Source organism: Eretmochelys imbricata, chromosome 2 (assembly GCF_965152235.1).
Source record: "Eretmochelys imbricata isolate rEreImb1 chromosome 2, rEreImb1.hap1, whole genome shotgun sequence".
NCBI lineage: Eukaryota > Metazoa > Chordata > Testudines > Cheloniidae > Eretmochelys > Eretmochelys imbricata.
This window is the reverse complement of record NC_135573.1, coordinates 110,990,657-111,010,554: the sequence shown is the minus strand read 5'-3', so window position 1 is coordinate 111,010,554 and position 19,898 is coordinate 110,990,657. Positions and strand designations below refer to the sequence as shown.

General features: G+C 44.0%; 1 protein-coding gene across 5 annotated transcripts in view; it reads left to right on the top strand.

Moving 5' to 3' along the window:
* DTNBP1 (dystrobrevin binding protein 1) overlaps positions 1-19,898 on the top strand; it is a 191,520-nt gene that overhangs the window by 39,076 nt on the left and 132,546 nt on the right. For all 5 annotated transcript variants that reach the window (XM_077810604.1, XM_077810607.1, XM_077810606.1 and 2 more), the window contains exon 5: positions 1,952-2,084. In XM_077810604.1, coding sequence (XP_077666730.1) covers positions 1,952-2,084 — 133 coding nt within the window. The remainder of the gene's footprint in view (positions 1-1,951; positions 2,085-19,898) is intronic.

Sequence of the window (19,898 nt, the reverse complement as noted above, 5' to 3'; positions counted from 1 at the left end):
TAGGGTAGTTTTATTTAACTTAATACTCCTGAGGGAATTGTGCACCAAGAAATAAAAATTCTACACACAATATTTTCAAATTCTGCATACTTCATTTGTCAAAATAACACAATATAATCATACCATTTTCAATTATTTCCTGACAAGTATATTGAAATAAATTACCAAATAATTGAAAATGGTCTGCAGAATTTTAAAATTTTTAATTTTTTGGCACTGAAGTCCCTCGAGTATTGGGTTTCTGTGTGGTGGAGTCTGTGTGCTGGCAACTCTGGGGGGGGGATCTGGAGGCACAGTGGCTTGTTGGGGGTTTTAGGTGCAGGGGGAATGGGACTGAAGTGTCCAGGGGCAGTGGTTAGGGCTCAGCGGGGTGTCTAGGTGCTGGGGGATTGGGGCTTGGTGGGGTGTGGGCCAGGGTGTAGCTGGTTGGGGCTCAGTGGGGTGCAGGGGGTTCCTGATGCAGGGGGTGAGGCTGGGGGGGGTCTGGGGTTCTGGGTGCAGAGGTTTCCGATGCAGGGGAGGGGTTCCAGGTTTGTGGAGGGGGGAGGCTTGGCGGGGGGGAGAGCAGATGCATGGGCATTGGGTGAATAGGGGAGCAGCTCCCTGCACAGTGATTCCTTTACCTATGGCTGAGGAGCGATGGGGCCAGGAGGTGGGGGGAAGGGGTCATTGTACAGGGAGCTGCTCCCTCTGTCTAACCTTTGTGCATCTGGACCCACCCCCAGCCGAGCCTCACCCCCTACACCCAGATACCTCCTGCCAAGCCCTGCCCCCATCCCACTTTGCAGAGCTTCCTGTAGCTGTGGGAGGTTTCTGCGGGGGGGTTGATCTGACCCAGCCCCGGCTGATCCAGGCAGAGGGGGGGAACTCTCTCTCTGTCATCCTTCTCCCCTTCTTCACCCTGCCCAGCTGGGACTAATGTCCCTGGGCAGTCGGGGCATCCCCAGACCACACTCCTGCAGTGACTTACCTCTCCCCCAGCTGCTCTGGGTACCCAAACACATGCATCCCCACTGCTGGGGATAGGTGAGTGAGCACAAGTGCAGCTTTTCTTTGTTTCCCCACAAAAACCAGTTTTCTGTGTGAAAGAGAGTCTGCGGGGGGACATGTTTCTGTATGCCTACAGTGGCGCAGAATTTGCTAGGAGTAAACTAATAAACAAAATTTTTAAAAGCTGTTTTTGTCCATTTTAATTTAATTTTAATTTCCATCCAAGTAGACGTTGATATTGTTTGTTTTTTCATTTATCTAGTAAATAAGAAATGCATCATTCACCTTTTCCTAACGTCATAAAAATTTAAAAAATTAAGCATCTGAATAAATGTATGTAAAGCTCTATAGTATACTTAATCTATACAGATTGATTTAAGCAATTTTCCTGGTTAAGAAAAATGAAGCATAATTTAGTGTAAAGGCTGTATTTAGTAACAGATCAACATGTTTTAATGTTTACCAATCATTGAGGATCAAAAATAACTAAAATGTACAAACATAAAAAGATGACAAAAGATGATTTAAAACAGTTTCCTGCTTGCTGATTTAAATCACTCTGCCTTGAAGGACAGGGTATTCAGATACTTAAGACCTTAAACTTGGGGGAGAGGAGGGCCAGAATCTTCACAGAGAAGCTGTTTTTTATAAATATTTACTCCTGAAATAAATAGAAATAAATACTTGATCATGAATAGCAAAGGCTACATTTTATGGAGACTTCCTTTTAGTGCATATTGAACTTAAACATTTTTAACCCCACCCCCCCTCAATCTGTACAAAAGCATACTGTGACCATCTCTCTCAGCAGTGAAAGTTCATTGCTCTAGTCATAGGCTTTGTGGATGCATGGATTATAAAAATCAATCAAGATGCTCAAAAGCTGAAGTTCATGAATTAATAATCACTATTTTGCAAGTAAATACAAACTAAGTTTTGTCATTGGTTGTAAATATTACAGCTCGTGGATAGCGAAGTTGTGATGCTTTCTGCACACTGGGAGAAGAAGAGGAGTAGTCTAATAGAGCTGCAGGAACAACTTCAGCAAATTCCAGGGTTTTTAGGAGATCTGGAGTCTATGACAGCAAATCTGGGTAAGTTGTGTGATGTGTTTTTTAACAGGTGTAAAGGGCATTGTAAAGGGCATAGGACTGACAATAATTCAGCTGTTCTGTGAATTATATTTATATAATTATAAAGCTATTTTTACTCTAGTAGATGATTTCTCTGTTTTATAGAATGTCTGTCTCTGTTGCTTAAATGCTTACATGTTCGTAACAGTTGCCTGAAAACTAGCTGGTTATCATACATAATATGAGTGTATTCAATTATTGAACACTCCTAGATAATTTATCTGTAAATTGCATTTCTGCGAGAGAATCGCCTAATCTGGCAAGGAGAATGGGACTGGGAGCCAGAGAGAGAAATAGGGTGGAGGTGGGAACTAGGACCCAATAGGTGTGTGTGTGTGGGAGGGGTGGAGACTGAGAGATTGGCTGAGGAACTGGGGGTGGGAAGAGAGATTGGTACTGAGGACCTGTGGAGGCGAGGGGAAACACATCTGACGAGAAGCTGGGGTGTGGGATGAACTGAGACTGGCTGGGCAAAGAGACTGGGACAAGTAGCTAGGGGGGACACATGGGGATTGGAACTGAGATGCAAGGGAGCCTGGGGTGGGAGATTAGGATTGGAAGCCAGTGGGTATAGAGAACATGGTGTAATGGTGGGGGAAACACAACTTGGTTAAGGAGATGGGGAAGGAGATTTGGGGTGGTTTGGACAATGGGATTGGGGTGGGGAACTGGGACAAGTACAGTAACTCCTCACTTAATGTCGTCCTGGTTAACGTTGTTTCATTGTTACGTCCCTGATCGATGAGAGAATATACTCATTTAAAGTTTCGCACTGTTTCCTTATAACATTGTTTGGCTGTGAGGGCTTGGAAGCAGGGTGGGCTGGCAGCCCCCACATTCCCCATCAGCTCCCCTCCACCACACTCCAGTGCTTTCCGCCCCTCCGGCGGCCCCTTGGATCAGCACCTCCCCCTCCCTCCCCACACCTCCTCTCTGCAGCAATCAGCTGTTTCACGGGTGGTCAGGAGGCTGGGGGGAGGAGAGAGGATGTGCTTGGGGGAGGGGGTGGAGTGGGGGCGGGCCTGGGGCAGATCTGAGGGTTGAGCGCACTCCCTCCCGCCCCCCCACCACCCCCCGTGCACTTCGGTAAGTCAACACCTGTGCAGCCATGCATGCACTGTCCGGAGGAGGGAGTGGTGCGTGTATAACGTGGGTTCATCATCCTGTTCTGTTTCCCCAGGGAAGTGTTTGCAGCTGCTGTTCTATTGTATCTCCTCCCTTGGTGCTGCCTTGTAGAGTGTGAGGTTACATTAACATCAATGTGTTAACCCTTGAGGGCTCAGCTGAGTGCTAGTTCATCATTTAGCAGCAAGGCATTCCCTGGGAAATATCCCACCCGATATCAACACGGTTGCTTTAGTGAAGCTCAGGGAGCTCATGAGCAGGTCCCCAGACAATCCTCTGATTAGAACTTGTTTAAAACTTATACTGTATATTGTGACAAAGTTCCTCCTTTGCCTTGGTAGGTCCTGCGCTTATTGGTGGATTTGCTCACCTCAGAGGTTCATGGCAGCCCAGTAGTTTTGCTAGTGGCTCAAACCTGCCATTCGCTCAGCTAACCTCATCACTGGCCAGCATGGGGAAAAGGAAGTAGAACAATCCCCGCGGTCTCTGCTGATCCACCTAGTGGGTCAGAGGACAGACCAGGGACCTTCCCCTCTGGTGGGACTCATGGTCCAGGTCAACTCCTCTTATATCCAATATGGGGGAGGGGGATGGCGGGAACCCGGAACCTCCCTGTACTCCAGGTTCCAATCCAGGGCCCTGTGGATCACAGCTGTCTACTGTGTTTCTTGTAACAGCTGTGTGACTGTTACAACTCTCTGGGCTACTTCCCCATGGCCTCCTCCCAACACCTTCTTTATCCTCACCACAGGACCTTCCTCCTGATGCCAGGTAGTGTTTGTATTCCTCAGACCTCCAACAGCATGTCCTCTCACTCTCAGCTACTTGCGCACTCCTCACTGACTGAAGTGAGGTCCTTTTTAAACCAGGTGCCCTGATTAGCCTGCCTGTCTTAATTGATTCTAGCAGCTTCTTAATTGGCTCCAGGTGTCCTAATTAGCCTGCCTGCCTTCATTGGTTCCAACCAGCTCCTGATTGTTCTGGAACTGCCCCTGTTACTTTACCAAGGGAAAAGGGACCTGCTTAATCTGGGGCTAATTGTATCTGCCTTCTGTCACTCTCCTGTAGCCATCTGGCCCGACCCTGTCACAATATGTATATAATGTCTTTTGTCTGGTGAAAAAAATGTGCGTGGAACCTAACCTCCCCTATTTACATTAATTCTTATGGGAAAATTGGATTCGCTTAACATCATTTCATTTAAAGTCGCATTTTTCAAGAACATAACTACAATATTAAGCGAGGAGTTACTGTAGTCTGGATGAGTGAAATTTAGGACTGCTGGGCAAGGAGGCTGGGACCGGAATGGGAAACCTGGGGAGTGGAAACTGGGATTGGCTAAATGAAGAAAATGGGATTGGGATGAGAATCCATGGGTCAGGAGTGGGACAGGGACGGATTGGATGGCACAGGACAGAAGGGGGGGCAGAATACTGTGCCCACTGGAGCACACTCACATATTCTATGAATTAGGAGAACTGTATACTAGAATATATGCTGTTTGTATTTGTATTTGAGAGAATTATGATTTTCAGTGTTTTTGAAAAGTAGAATCACTGTTGTAAACTGTTTGCTTCAGCTTTCAAATCAGTGCCATATTAAGAACATCTGATAGGCTGCTTTCAGTAGAGGGAGAATTAGAGGGTCTTAGTAAATGTTACAATACCGACAGTATTCTTTACTCTTTAAAATGTACTAAATTTAGTTCTATCACAGCTTTCTTGTATATTTTGCTTTAGAATATATAGCTGAAAGCTTTAAAATTATACACTTATGAACTGCACTCTGTAGGCTAACTCTTCTGCCTCCTAGAGGTTTATACTATATATTTCTTTCATCTTGTAAATTAGAGCAAGTATCACTTATCACTGTCTTGTATTTCAGAGTTTATGGGTATTTAGAACTGAATCATTCTCAGTAGCCTCCATGTCAGTCTTCACAGTGGGCATTCCCCATCTCCAGGGGCAGGCTGACCGTATCTGTGCTCTGAGCATAGGACTGTTTCTCAGGAAGAACGCTTCAGAATTCTTTGCCTCCAAATGGCACACAGATGAAATGTCTCCCTTTGTAGCAGAGCCTTTACAGGATTTGTAAAAGATTAACTTTAACTTTTTCTTCATTGTCTTCAAGGGTTTTCTCCTCAAAACTCAACAGACACACTTGGAGAAAGAAATTCCTGCTTCCAGCCAGCACATAAGCAAGTTCTGTGCTGAGATGGTTGAAAAGGCTACAAAATATCCCCCTTCTCACAAACTGTCTTTCTTACAAAGCCGTAGTTGCCATAAAAGGTGCCAACTCCCACAACCTTTCTAATACTAGTGAGTCATTTGTTTCCTCTGGCTCCGGCTCCCTCCTCATTTTGTGTTGTCACGCCCCACTCAGCCTGGACCCAGCAGCCGGTAGCATGAGGTGAAGTGATTCAGACCTCCTTCTCTGTGAGATGGATCTACCTCCTCTCTGTATAAAATATTTAAATATTCATTGGGTGAGAGAGAGAGTGATTCTATAGCCTAGTGATTAGCACACTTTCTCAGGATACCCAGGTTGCAGTCCTTGCTCCAAGGAGTATTTAAGTATTTCATGCAAAGTAAAATAGCTTCAAAAGGGGAGACTGAGATACCCACCCCAGAACTGCTTTACAGTCCAGTGGTTAGGGAAATTACCTAGGAAACATGAGTTCAAGTCTTTGCTCCAAATTAGGCCGAGTGGGGATATCCCCCACCACCCGGGTGAGTGCTTTAACCACTGAACTATTAGGTATGGGGGGGTGGGGGGTGGGAAGGGCGCACCGCCACCACCCCTCTTTGCAAAAGGGCTAACCTGGTGTAGGTGCCTAATTCCAGGGGAGGGTTCACAGCTGTGAATTCCAAGCGGGGATAAGCACCTAACTGAGTTTCAGGGGCAGGGCTTTGTTTGCACCCCTTTCCTTGACACTTCCTACTGGCCAGCTTGGGCACGTCCTTGCTCTGTGTGCAGGCTTTTATGACTCTCTTGTTTTTTAGGTGCCTAACTGCCTATGCATTGTATAGGAAGCCTGGGCACCTAATGTGGGGCTGAGGATTGATTCCACTGGGTGGCAGGGCACCTGATCCTATCTCACCCGCCTTGTCTCCCTAGTCCCTTTGTGGATCTAGCCCAGTGTGACTACTGTTTTCCTTAGGGGGCAGACATGCAGGATGTTTCTGCAGATTCTTTTTTGATCTCCCTGGTAATGTGCTTTCCCTCTGCTCTCAAGGATTTGTCACAAGGACTGGTGAAGGCAGTTGCTCACATTTTGCTCTTAAAGGGGCAGCGCAATATCTTAAAACCTCTCATGTGAGTCTCCCCTCTAGATCTTCTAAAGAGAAGGTTGAATCTCTAGAGCTGGGATTTTGAGTGAGATACCTGAGACTCTTAATTAAGCTTCTCAGAATTAAGCACAATCTACGACTAACTTCATACGTGCTTATGTTTTTAGAAAATGAAGCATTAATAAAATATCCTGAAAAGTTGAAGGAATGCTATCTAATTCTTCCTTACCTGGTTTATTAGGGTGTAATTAAGGGGGAGTGGGAAATCCCTATGAAGACATATTGGTACCTAAGGACTAAAAGGTCTTCATTACTCTGGCTAAGGTGAAGCCTGCAGCTTCATTAGTAAAAGGCCTAATCATACCAGCTGAGGGAGTATTCCTGCCAAACACATGGACAAGAGAGTGAAATCATTGAACAGACTAAACTTGGATACAGCAGCCTCAGTGCTGAGTATTGGCTGCAATCTCTTATTGTGCAGGTCTGTCCTCATCTAGGAGACAATTGTGAGAGTGCTCAAAAATTAAAAAATACATAAAATCCATTTTAAACTAGATTTTCCTAGCAGCTTTTTCAGGGCTAATGCTGCATCTGACTGATTTGCTATTATTCATAACTTTCAAAGATGTGCCTGAGGTGTACTTTTTTGGTAAGGTGAGCATACAGACAAAGCAGTCATTGAATCTTTAGATTAGAATAAGTCCCTCCCTCATTCTAGGGAGAGAGACTCTTCAAATTATCTTATATCAGCAGATGTTCCCTTTGAAGAATTTAATCATCCAGGTTCCAGTATTGAGATCACAAATTAGGAGGAGGCCATTCTGTTTTGAGAGTTGGAAGACCAAGGTTGGGATTCTTTAGAAAACAATCCAACTCCAACTTGTGTTTTTGTTTTTAGTTTCTCAGTTCTAGGCTGATTCCATCCCTCTGAGAGGTGTTTCAGGGTGCACCCCCATCTGAGAGTGAACCACCTCAGCAAATGGGTGGTTGAGGTAATCAAGGAAGTCTATGTTAGGCTTTGAAGGATTAGATTTTTGTTGGTAAATGGCAGTAAATGTTCATTTCACCATACACACAAACTGACAAAATATTTCCAATGATAGTCTAAATTTACATATAGGCGAAGAAAGAATGCTGATTGGGAACTTATTAAAGTTTAAAGATATTTATTTGGTATATTTTGATGTGTTGACAATGTGTGTGTGAACAGTTATCAATCTTCTACCTTTTTAAATCTCAACATTTACAGTCATTAAATTGTCTGATTCCTCCCCCCCATAATTTCCTACAACTGTGAAAATGTAAATAGATGAAAATAGGGAAAAAATCCTTAAAAGCCATAACTTTGTGCAGTTGTAAATGGTTAAAAGTTGGAAAATATGCTTAAAGAAACATCAATACTATCCATCAGAATTATTTAAAAAAATAGAATTCTGGCAAGCTTAGATGTACTATTGAACTCACTCATTGTCTTAGGTACAAGTTTACCCTTTCCTCAAAATAAACTAAAATAAACCAACACATCAGCAAGATCTTGGTAGCATCAGAAGACAAAGGGTAAAATAATCCATATCCTACCTGTGAGAATTATGGAACCAGTTCTGTGGAGAGACAGATTTTGATAAGGGCACAAGATTTTTTTTGTAATGCAGAGAGAAACAATGGCAGGCAGCCCATAATGAAATCGGTATTCTTGGTGCAAATGCAGTCCATTACAGCATTAACTTCCAAAACTTCAAAGTATACAAATAATGTCCTGGAGATTCGCTGAAAATGTAATCAGGACGTGTCACCCATTGAGTCCTTAGCTTCTGCTACAATAAGCATTTGGGTAAAAGTGATTATGACATTATGTGGATTTCATAATTGTAAGGAAAGGAAGGCGTGAGAGCAGTAGAGTAAGGAAAATGCACTTCAAAAAAGCAGATTTAAACAAACTGAGGGACTTAGCAGATCAAGTCCCCTGTGAAGAAAATTGAAGGGATGAAGGAATTCAGGAGAGCTGCCAATTTTTCAAGGAGACTGTATTAAACATACAACTGCAACCTATTCCAATGCAAAGGAACTAAAGGAAGAATTGTAGGAGGCCAGTATGGCTCTGTGACCAGGTGCCTCGGATGGGCCATACTGAGAATGCTACACTCAGGGCAGATTGCAAGTAATAGGGCAGACCATCCCCAAAGCTGGTGATTTACTCTATAAGTTGATTCACCAAGCAAATAACAAAAGAGCTTCTCCAGCGCACTAGTTAACCTGAAGCCAAACAGTCCCGTTTGGTATTCCAGCCCTTGGCTCTGATCCGACAACCAAATCTAATATAGTGAGAGGTTATTATAAATCTGTTTCACTATATGTGGTGTTCTTTCTAATCCCAAAGGATCAGACACACATCCCCAGATCTCAGATTTTATCCAAATATCAAACTGTCAGTCAATTCTTAGTAACTAACTAAAGATTTATTAATAATATAAAAGTTATAAATGATAGATCATATACATACAAATGATTACAAAGTCCTTATATCAGGTTTGCAGCAGTGGTGGAATAGACTGCTGGCTTGCAAAAGTCTCTCTGGTAACTTCCAAAAGATTGAAAGGACCTCAGTCCGTAGTTCAAGATTCTCCTTTTTGTTGTAAATTCAGTCCAGAGAATTAGAGCAGGGAAGAAGCAACATGGAGGTGTCTCAGAGGTCTTTTTATATCCTTGGCCATGTGCATGGAAATTTATTGTCCCAAGCAAAGCCCACAGCTCCTGTATGTGGAAAGTTACTGGCCCAAGATGGAGTCCATGGTCACATGAGCACATCACATGCCCTTACATGTTTTGCTGAATCACGGGGTGGTCATTGCTTGCTTGCTGACTGAGACATCCTCAGGAAGAGCTAGCTGAACAGGATGAGTTTCTTCAACGGTCCATTGTGAGAGTGGAGTGTCCTTGATAGGCCATCAACAGGTAGCTGTCTAGCCCTAATGTAAATTCTGCCTGGGGTTGTCACCCAGGAATACAACACATTTTTAAGATACATGTACATAGCCAATATTCATATCTTCAGGTACAGAGATGATACATGCATATAAACAGGATAATCATACTTAGCAAATCATAACTTTTCAATTAGAAAAGGAGTACTTTGGCACCTTAGAGACTAACCAATTTATTTGAGCATAAGCTTTGGTGAGCTACAGCTCACTTGCATCCGATGAAGAGAGCTGTAGCTCACGAAAGCTTGTGCTCAAATAAATTGGTTAGTCTCTAAGGTGCCACAAGTCCTCCTTTTCTTTTTGCAAATACAGGCTAACACGGCTGTTACTCTGAAACTTTTCAATTGACACCTTACATGACATTGTACAAGTTTTGTTTCATTGTATAACAGTGGTAGCAACAATGATACAAATGGTCATCTTTCTTATGCACAGCGTCACAGGTTCTACCAGGAGCTCTTTAATGACCTGAAAATCAAAAAGTGGAAACACAGATGAATTGCTAAGGCTAATTACAAAAGAATAGCACAAGCATGTAAGGACAAAATCAGAAAAGCTAAACGATAAAATGATTTATACCTAGCAAGGGCCATGAACACAATAAGAAGAGGTTCTACAAATACATGAGGAGCAAGAGGAAGATGAAGGAAAGTGTAGTGGGGAAAGAGAGCTAATAACTGGTGACATCAAGAAGGATGAGGTGTTCAATGCCTATTTTGCATCAGTTTTCCCAAAAGAGGGTTAATGGTGACCGGATATACAATACAACATTAATAAGGAGGAAGGAACACTAGTCAAAATAGGAAAAGAACAGGTTAAAGAATGTTTAGATAAGTTTAGATGTATTCATTTTTTCAGGGCCTGATGAAATTCATCCTAGGGTACTTAAGGAACAAGTTGAAGCAAACTTGGAACCACTAGCAATTATTTTTGGTAATTCGTGGAGGATGGGTAAGGTCCTAGAGGACTGGAGAAGGACAAACATAGCACTTATCTTTAAAAAGGGCAACGAAGAGGACCTGGGAAATTATAGGTCAGTCAGTTTAACTTTGATATTTGACCTTTGGAAAGATAGAGGAACAAATTATTTTGTAAGTACCTAAAGGACAATAGGGTTATAAGTAAGGTTAAGATTTTGTCATGGTTATTTTTAGTAAAAGTCACGAACAGGTTGCAGGTAATAAAAATACATGGGAGCCGTGATCTGTCTGACTTTTACTAAAAATAATGGGGGGAGAGAGGATGTGGGGAACGAATAACAACTGGAGCCCCATGGAGGGGACTGGGAGCCCCACCGCCAGGTGAGGGTTTGCACAGCCTAGGCTCTGGCCAAAGCTGTGGGTTGGGGGCACACAGCCCCAGCAGAACGCATGGGTTGGGGATGCACAGCCGCAGCTCCGCCCCCATTCCTGATAGCTGAAGCTGAAGTCAGAGGTCTAGTAAAGTCATGGAATCCATGACTAAATCGTATCCTTAGTTATAAAGAATAGCCAGCATGGATTTGTCAAGAACAAATGATGCCAAATCAACCTGATTTCCTCCTTTGGCAGGGTTACTGGCCTAGTAAATCAGGGAAGCAGTAGATGTGATCTATCTTGATTTTTAGTAATACTTTTGGCACAGTCCCACATGACATTCTCCTCAGCAATTTAGGAAAATGCAATCTAGGTAAAATTACTGTAAGGAAGGTGCACAACTGTTTGAAAGAAGAAGAGGAGGCGGCGAGTGGTGGTGGTCGGGGACTCTCTGCTCAGGGGGACTGAGTCATCTATATGCCGCCCCAACTGGGAAAAGTGAGAAGTCTGCTGCTTGCCAGGAGCTAGGATTCATGATGTGACGGAGAGACTGCCAAGACTCATCAAGCCCCTCGGATCGCTACCCCTTCCTGCTTCTCCACGTGGGCACCAATGATACTGCCAAGAATGACCTTGAGCGGATCACTGCAGACTACGTGGCTCTGGGAAGAAGGATAAAGGCATTTGAGGCACAAGTGGTGTTTTTGTCCTTCCTCCCCATGGAAGGAAAAGGCCTGGGTAGAGACTGTCGAATCGTGGAAGTCAACGAATGGCAACGCAGGTGGTGTCGGAGCGAAGGCTTTGGATTCTTTGACCATGGGATGATGTTCTAAGAAGGAGGAGTGCTAGGCAGAGACGGGCTCCACCTAACGAAGAGAGGGAAGGGCATCTTCGCATGCAGGCTGGCTAACCTAGTGAGGAGGGCTTTCAACTAGGTTCACTGGGGGAAGGAGACCAATGCCCTGATGTAAGTGGGGACGTGGGATACTGGGAGGAAGCACGAGCAGGAGAACGCAAAAGGGGAGGGCTCCTGCCTCATACTAAGAAAACAGGACAAACAGCAAGTTATTTCAAGTGCCTATACACAAATGCACGAAGCCTGGGAAACAAGCAGGGAGAACTAGAAGTCCTGGCACAGTCAAGGAATTATGATGTGATTGGAATAACAGAGACTTGGTGGGATAACTCACATGACCAGAGTACTGTCATGGATGGATATAAACTGTTCAGGCAGGGCAGAAAAGATGGGGGAGTTGCATTGTATGTAAGAGCAGTATGACTGCTCAGAGCTCCGGAATGAAACTGCAGAAAAACCTGAGTGTTTCTGGATTAAGTTTAGAAGCGTGAGCAACAAGGGTGATGTCGTGGTGGGAGTCTGCTATAGACCACCGGACCAGGGGGATGAGGCAGACGAGGCTTTCTTCCGGCAAGTCGCAGAAGCTACTAGATCGCAGGCCCTGGTTCTCATGGGAGACTTCAATCACCCTGATATCTGCTGGGAGAGCAATACAGCGGTGCACAGACAATCCAGGAAGTTTTTGGAAAGTGTAGGGGACAATTTTCTGGTGCAGGTGCTGGAGGAGCCAACTAGAGGCAGAGCTCTTCTTGACCTGCTGCTCACAAACAGGGAAGAATTAGTAGCGGAAGCAAAAGTGGATGGGAACCTGGGAGGCAGTGACCATGAGATGGTTGAGTTCAGGATCCTGACATAGGGAAGAAAGGAGAGCAGCAGAATACAGACCCTGGATTTCAGAAAAGCAGACTTTGACAACCTCAGGGATCTGATGGACAGGATCCCCTGGGAGAATAACATGAAGGGGAAAGGAGTCCAGGAGAGCTGGCTGTATTTTAAAGAATCCTTATTGACGTTACAGGGAAAAACCATCCCGATGTGTAGAAAGAATAGTAAATATGGCAGGGAGCCAGCTTGGCTTCACAGTGAAATCCTTGCTGATCTTGAACACAAAAAAGAAGCTTACAAGAAGTAGAAGATTGGACAAATGACCAGGGATGAGTACAAATATATTGCTCAGGCATGCAGGAGTGAAATCAGGAAGGCCAAATCACACCTGGAGTTGCAGCTAGCAAGAGATGTTAAGAGTAACAAGAAGGGTTTCTTCAGGTATGTTAGCAACAAGAAGAAAGTCCAGGAAAGTGTGGGCCCCTTACTGAACGAGGGAGGCAACCTAGTGACAGAGGACATGGAAAAAGCTAATGTACTCAATGCTTTTTTTGCCTCTGTCTTCATGAACAAGGTCAGCTCCCAGACTGCTGCACTGGGCAGCAGAGCATGGGGAGGAGGTGACCAGCCCTCTGTGGAGAAAGAAGTGGTTCGGGACTATTTAGAAAAGCTGGACGTGCACAAGTCCATCGGGCCGGATGCGTTGTATCCAAGAGTGCTAAAGGAGTTGGCGGATGTGATTGCAGAGCCATTGGCCATTATCTTTGAAAACTCATAGCGATCGGGGGAGGTCCTGGACGACTGGAAAAAGGTTAATGTAGTGCCTATCTTTAAAAAAGGGAAGAAGGAGGATCCTGGGAACTATAGGCCAGTCAGTCTCACCTCAGTCCCTGGAAAAATCATGGAGCAGGTCCTCAAGGAATCAATTTGGAAGCAGTTAGAGGAGAGGAAAGTGATCAGGAACAGTCAGCATGGATTCACCAAGGGCAAGTCATGCCTGACTAATCTAATTGCCTTCTATGACGAGATAATTGGCTCTGCGGATGAGGGGAAAACCATGGACGTGTTGTTCCTTGACTTAAGCAAAGCTTTTGACACAGTCTCCCACAGTATTCTTGCCAGTAAGTTAAAGTAGTATGGGCTGGATAAATGGATGATAAGGTGAATAGAAAACTGGCTAGATTGTCGGGCTCAACGGGTAGCGATCAATGGCTCCATGTCTAGTTGGCAGCCGGTATCAAGCGGAGTACCCCAAGGGTCGGTCCTGGGAATGGTTTTGTTCAATATCTTCATTAATGATCTGGAGGATGGTGTGGATTGCACCTTCAGCAAGTTTGCAGATGACACTAACCTGGGAGGAGTGGTAGATACCCTGGAGGGTAGGGATAGGATACAGAGGGACCTAGACAAATTAGAGGATTGGGCCAAAAGAAATCTGATGAGGTTCAACAAGGACAAGTGCAGAGTCCTGCACTTAGAACGGAAGAATCCCATGCTCCGTTACAGACTAGGGACCGAATGGCTAGGCAGCAGTTCTGCAGAAAAGGACCTAGGGGTTACAGTGGACGAGAAGCTGGATATGAGTCAACAGTGTGCCCTTATTGCCAAGAAGGCCAATGGCCAATTTTGGGATGTATAAGTAGGGGCATTGCTAGCAGATCAAGGGACGTGATCGTTCCCCTCTATTTGACATTGGTGAGGCCTCATCTGGAGTACTGTGTCCAGTTTTGGGCCCCATGCTACAAGAAGGATGTGGAAAAATTGGAAAGAGTCCAGCGGAGGGCAACAAAAATGATTAAGGGACTGGAACACATGAGTTATGAGGAGAGGCTGAGGGAACTGGGGATGTTTATTCTTCAGAAGAGAAGAATGAGGGGGGATTTGATAGCTGCTTTCAGCTACCTGAAAGGGGGTTCCAGAGAGGATGGCTCTAGACTGTTCTCAGTGGTAGAAGAGGACAGGACAAGGAGTAATGGTCTCAAGTTGCAGTGGGGGAGGTTTAGGTTGGATATTAGGAAACACTATTTCACTAGGAGGGTGGTGAAACACTGGAATGCTTTACCTAGGGAGATGGTGGAATCTCCTTCCTTAGAAGTTTTTAAGGTCAGGCTTGACAAAGCCCTGGCTGGGATGATTTAGTTGGGGATTCGACCTGCTTTGAGCAGGGGGTTGGACTAGATGACCTCCTGAGGTCCCTTCCAACCCTGATATTCTATGATTCTATGAAAGATTGTTCTCAAAGAGCAGTTATCAATGGTTCGCTGTCCAACTGAGAGGATATATCTAATGATATCCACAGAGATCAGTCCTGCATCCAGTACTAGTCAATATTTTCATTAATGACTTGGATAATGGAGTGGAGAATATGCTCATAAAATTTTCAGGTGACTCTGAGCTTGCAAGGACTTTAGAGGACAGGATTAGAATTCAAAACAACCTTGACAAATTGGAGAATTTGGTCTGAAATCAACAAGATGAAATTCAATAATGACAACTGCAGAGTTCTTCAGTTGGGAAGGAAAAATCAAATGCACAATTACAAAATAGGGAATAATTCACTAGACATTAGTACTGCTGAAAAGAATCTGAAGGTTACAGTGAATCACATTTTGAATGAGTAAGGAATGATTTCAGTTGCAAAAAAGCTAATATTTTGGGGTATATTAACAGGAGTGTCATGTAAGATACAGGAGATAATTGTCCCTCTCTACTTGGAAGTGGTGAGGCCTCAGTTGGAGTACTTTGTCCAGTTCTGAGTGCCGCACATTATTAAAGATGAGGACAAATGGAAGAGAGTCCAGAGGAGAGCAACAAAAATGATAAAAGATTTAGAACAACTGTGCTATGAGGAAAGAGAGAAAAACAGGACATGTTTATCTTCAGAAAGAAGACCGAGAGGGGACATAAGTCTTCAAATATGTTAAGGAGTGTTACAAAGAGAATGGTGATCAATTGTTCTCCATGTCCAGTAAAGGTAGGACAAGAAGAAATTTGCTTAAATCTCCCCTGCTGCTGATTTGGTTAGATATTAGGGAAAGCTTTCTAACTGTAGGGGTAGTTAAGCTCTGAAGTAGGTCTCCAAGAGAGCTGTGGAATCCCTATTAATGGAAGCTTTTAAGAACAGGCTGGATGAACACCAGTCAAATATAGTCTTGCTCTACTTGGTCCTGCTTCAGCACAGGGGGCTGCACTGGATGACTTCTCAAGGTCCTTTCCAACCCTACATTTATTTTTCTGTCTCTCTTCCCCTGCCTGCCCCCCAAGAGTACTCCACATTTGGACTTGTATCTTCTACTTGGGTATTCACAAATGACATATCACCTCTCCCCTGCAAATGAAAAAGTTATCAGACAAGGGGAGAGTGTATTCCTTTCATCATATTATACAGGGCCCAGCAGCCAACACTAACAGCTGTCAGAAACAAGGCTTTGGGCAAACAAGAGGATGAGCTAATTACAGCCCTCTGAAAACTCTGCATTTAAATTGGCATTCAAGACATTCTTTATCTCAGAAGAGAGAGGGAAGAAGATAGTGTCTGATTTGTCAAGTGATAGAACACCTCTGCTAAGATATAAAACCGGATTCTACTCCTGGGCTAATGGGTCTTGTGTGGATACCCAGCACAATTCTTTGTTTGGTTCCTGCCAGCAATTGCAGCGAATCAGTAGATAGAGATCTTGATCCAGATCTTGTACTAGCATCTTGGTGAATTTGTTCTGAATGTTTAACAGCTACCTGATGAGTTCAGAGAAGCTTGTCAGTCAATACAGAGCAATGGGACTTGGAGAGGACACATGGATTTTAATGAAGGCTATGATTTTGTCATGGAGGTTCTGGAAGTCATGGAATCCATGACTTCCAAAGACCTCTGTGACTTCAGCCTCGGCGGCTGAGAGCTGTAGTGGCAGGGAGCTGTGAGGTACCCCCGCTGCCTGAGGCAGCAGGCCCCCAAGCTCCCAGTTGCAAAGGACAGTGGGGGTATCCAGCAGCTCCCAGCCACCACAGGGGTAGGGTATGCCGCAGTTCCCTGGCACCATGGGTTGGTGGGAAGGGGTCCCTGGCCACCATAGCAGGGGGATTCCCACAGCTCCCTGCTGCTGGGGGGGGACAGGGGGACCCTGGAGCTCTGAGCCCCCACAGGTGATGAGGGCCCCAGAGTGCTCAGCTGCCCAGTCCCATCCTATTTTATCATGGATATTTTTAGTAAAAGTCATGGACAGATCTTGGGCAATAAAGGAAAACTCATGAAGCCTGTGACCTGTCCCTGACTTTTAGTAAAAATATTCATGACACAATCTTAGCCTTAATTATAACCTGTCTCATCCTGTGGACCATCAGGCTCACTTATACATTTCTAACAAATTCTTTTTCAGAAACTTGGTATGTACATAGCTGCTAGGAAGGCAGAAAACCATCAGCACTGCTTTGGGAAATAGCCGTATTCATTTTCTGGGCAGAAGCTTTCACTTTACTCTTCAATGCTCTACACCAAAAAGGAAATTCACAGTTAACTGAGTCAGTATGACATGCTTATGACTGGAAATGTAGTTTTGTTCCCCTAGCCTTTTACTGCATCAAAGGTCATATTGGAAGTCAACTGATGAACATATTTGCATCCGAGTCCAGTTGGAAAACCAAAATAGGTACTACATGAAGAGATGCTTGAAAACACAGGGTATGTTTCATTTATCTCAGACATGGGCTAAAATGCCTTTATGCCTTTCCCACATGAGAGTAAAGATGGCAAAAAAGATTGTGAAGGATTAGGCCATGGCAATAATCACCTCCTCGTTAACCTTGAAGTCTTGGTTCTTAGACTGATTTAAATGTAACAAGAACCTCCTTTCAAACTCCCAACACACACCATAGTGCCACAGGAACCTATCCTGAACCAGTATTCAGTGCTGCCTAAATACTGCTGCTCATTCTAAGAAGGTGGTAAATAACTTCATTTACACTGAAGAAAAAGCTCCTTCATGCCTTCCTTCAAATTCTTCTGGCTTTCAAGGTATTGAAGAATTGGCAAGGCAAGAGTTAGTGATCCCGCAGACCTGTTCTTGGAGTTTCTGGCCCTGTTAAAAGTTCACCTATTCTCTCTCCTCTGAAGCTTGTCTCATCAGAAAGGTAGAGTGGTGTTGAAAAATTCCCAGCAAGCTCTAATCCCAGACCAGCGACCTAACCACTCAGCTATAGAGTTCTTCTCTCAATTATGTTTTTGTGAAAATAGTCAAAAGGTTTTGCTTTTCTTACAATGTGGAATGTATACAAATTTCAAAACCTTGAAAGTTGCTGTAAAACTGAATTGTTGTCCTCTACAGAGCTCTAATTAGGATTAAAACATATATCCCTGTTCTTCAAGCAAGTAAACAAGTTGTGTTTTCCCAGGCTCCCACTAGAGGCTACTCAAATACTGCTGCTCAGAAACGGTTGGCTTTTGCTGAACTCTAGTTTTCACCCTTTCTCTTTTTTAAATTGCTTGATTTTATTACATGATTTCCTCCTCTTTTAAAATAGGAAGAATACTAGTAAAATAGTACCTCACTCTAGATTACACTGTGGGAGACCTGTTGTGTGTTGGTGAATTTTGCAAATTAGTAAGTGAACAGTTATTTAAAAAGCAAGTTAGTACATCAGTTTTCTGTGATTTATTTTGAGAATTATGGTTCATTATACTTCATGAGCTAGTACTGTAAATGCTTATTTTCACAAAATATTAAAGATTTTCTAGAAATAGAAGAATATTTTAATCACGTCTCTGTGAAATTTTTGCTAGGTGGTATGGTTGGTCACTTATTACAGTATTATAAAATGTGTGGATTAATGAGGTTTTACTGTTATACAATTTTGTATTGGTATGTGAAGTTCGAAATTGTATGTTCAGGTCACATACAAACACTCAAGCTAGGCACTTCATGTACATCATTCCCATGAATTTTAACTACTTCTTCGAGTGATTGCTCATGTCGATTCCAGTTAGGTGTGTGCACACTCTGTGCACAGTCGTTGGAAAGTTGTTTCCTTAGCAGCACCCGTCTGGTCAGCTGTGGAGCCCCCTGGCTTAGCTCTTCCATGGTGGTGAATATATGATCCTGCTGTCCCGGCGCCTCTTCAGTTCCTTCTTAGCACCAGTGACGGTCGTTAGAACTGCGGTGGCTTGCTCTTGCAAGTTCTCCCCTAGTTCTCCTAGTAGCTTTGTGTATATAGTTTAACAGTTGTATAGTTTAAAAGTTAGTGGTGTAGAGGTGGGGTTTTTCCTCCCCCACCGCAGCATTCCTGTTCCACCTTGGAGTTTGTGGCATGTCTCGATCCCAAGACTTTAAACCTTGCAGAATCTGCTACAAGCCCATGCCAATGTGCAGTCCCCATAGCTCTTGTCCCAGGTGTCTGGAGGACGCACACCAAACGGAACGGTGCAAGATTTTTTTCTCCTGGATCAAAAAGGGTGTGTGGGAGTGAGTGAGAGAGATCCTGACTCCCAAATATTTGTACAAATGCTTGGTTTAATAATGAATACCTTTAAAAATAATATTTAGGATTTTGAGTGCTCCTTAAACGTAAGGCTTCTGTGCAGTCCATAATCTACTTACTGACAGGTATTTTGAAATAAATTACCAAAATGAGTGAAACTGGTAGGCTGGGTCGCCCATGATCACTATTGGCATTTTAGCATTTCCCATGGTAATCTGCCAGTTGGGAAGGAAAGTCCTTGCTAGCAGCTTTCTAAACAGTCCTGTGTTCTTAAAGATGCATTTACCATGCACCTTCCCTGACCAGCGCACATTGATGTCAGTAAGCATCCCCAATGATCCATCAGTACTTGCATACCATAGAAAAAGTAGCCATTTCTGTTGATGTACTTAGTGGCAAGGTGGTCTTGTGCCAAAATAGAGAGATGTGAGTCGTCATTAGCTTCTCTGCAGTTTGGGAACCCCATTGCTGCAAATCCATCTGCTATGTCCTGCATATTGCCAAGAGTCTCAGTTCTGCATAGCAGGAGATGATTGAGAGCCCTGTACACTTTCATTACAGTGGCCCCTGCACTGGATTTCCTGACTCCCAAATTGATTCCTAACTGACTAGTAGCAATCTGGCATTGCAGATTTCCACAGTGTAATTGCCACTTGCTTCTCCACTGTCAGTGCAGCTTTCATTTTGGTGTCCCTTCATTGGAGGGCTGGGGTGAGCTTAGCACACAGATTCAAGAATGTGGCTTTGCACATCTGAAAGCTCTGCAGCCACTGCTTGTCATCCCAAAGCTGCATTATGATGCAATCCCACCAGTCAGTGCTTGTTTCTTGGGCCAGAAGTGGTGCTCCATCTGCAGCTGCTCCATGAATACCACCAACAGCCTTGAATTGGTACTCATGTCCCACAGCAGTCTGTCCTCCAAGGAATCATCATGT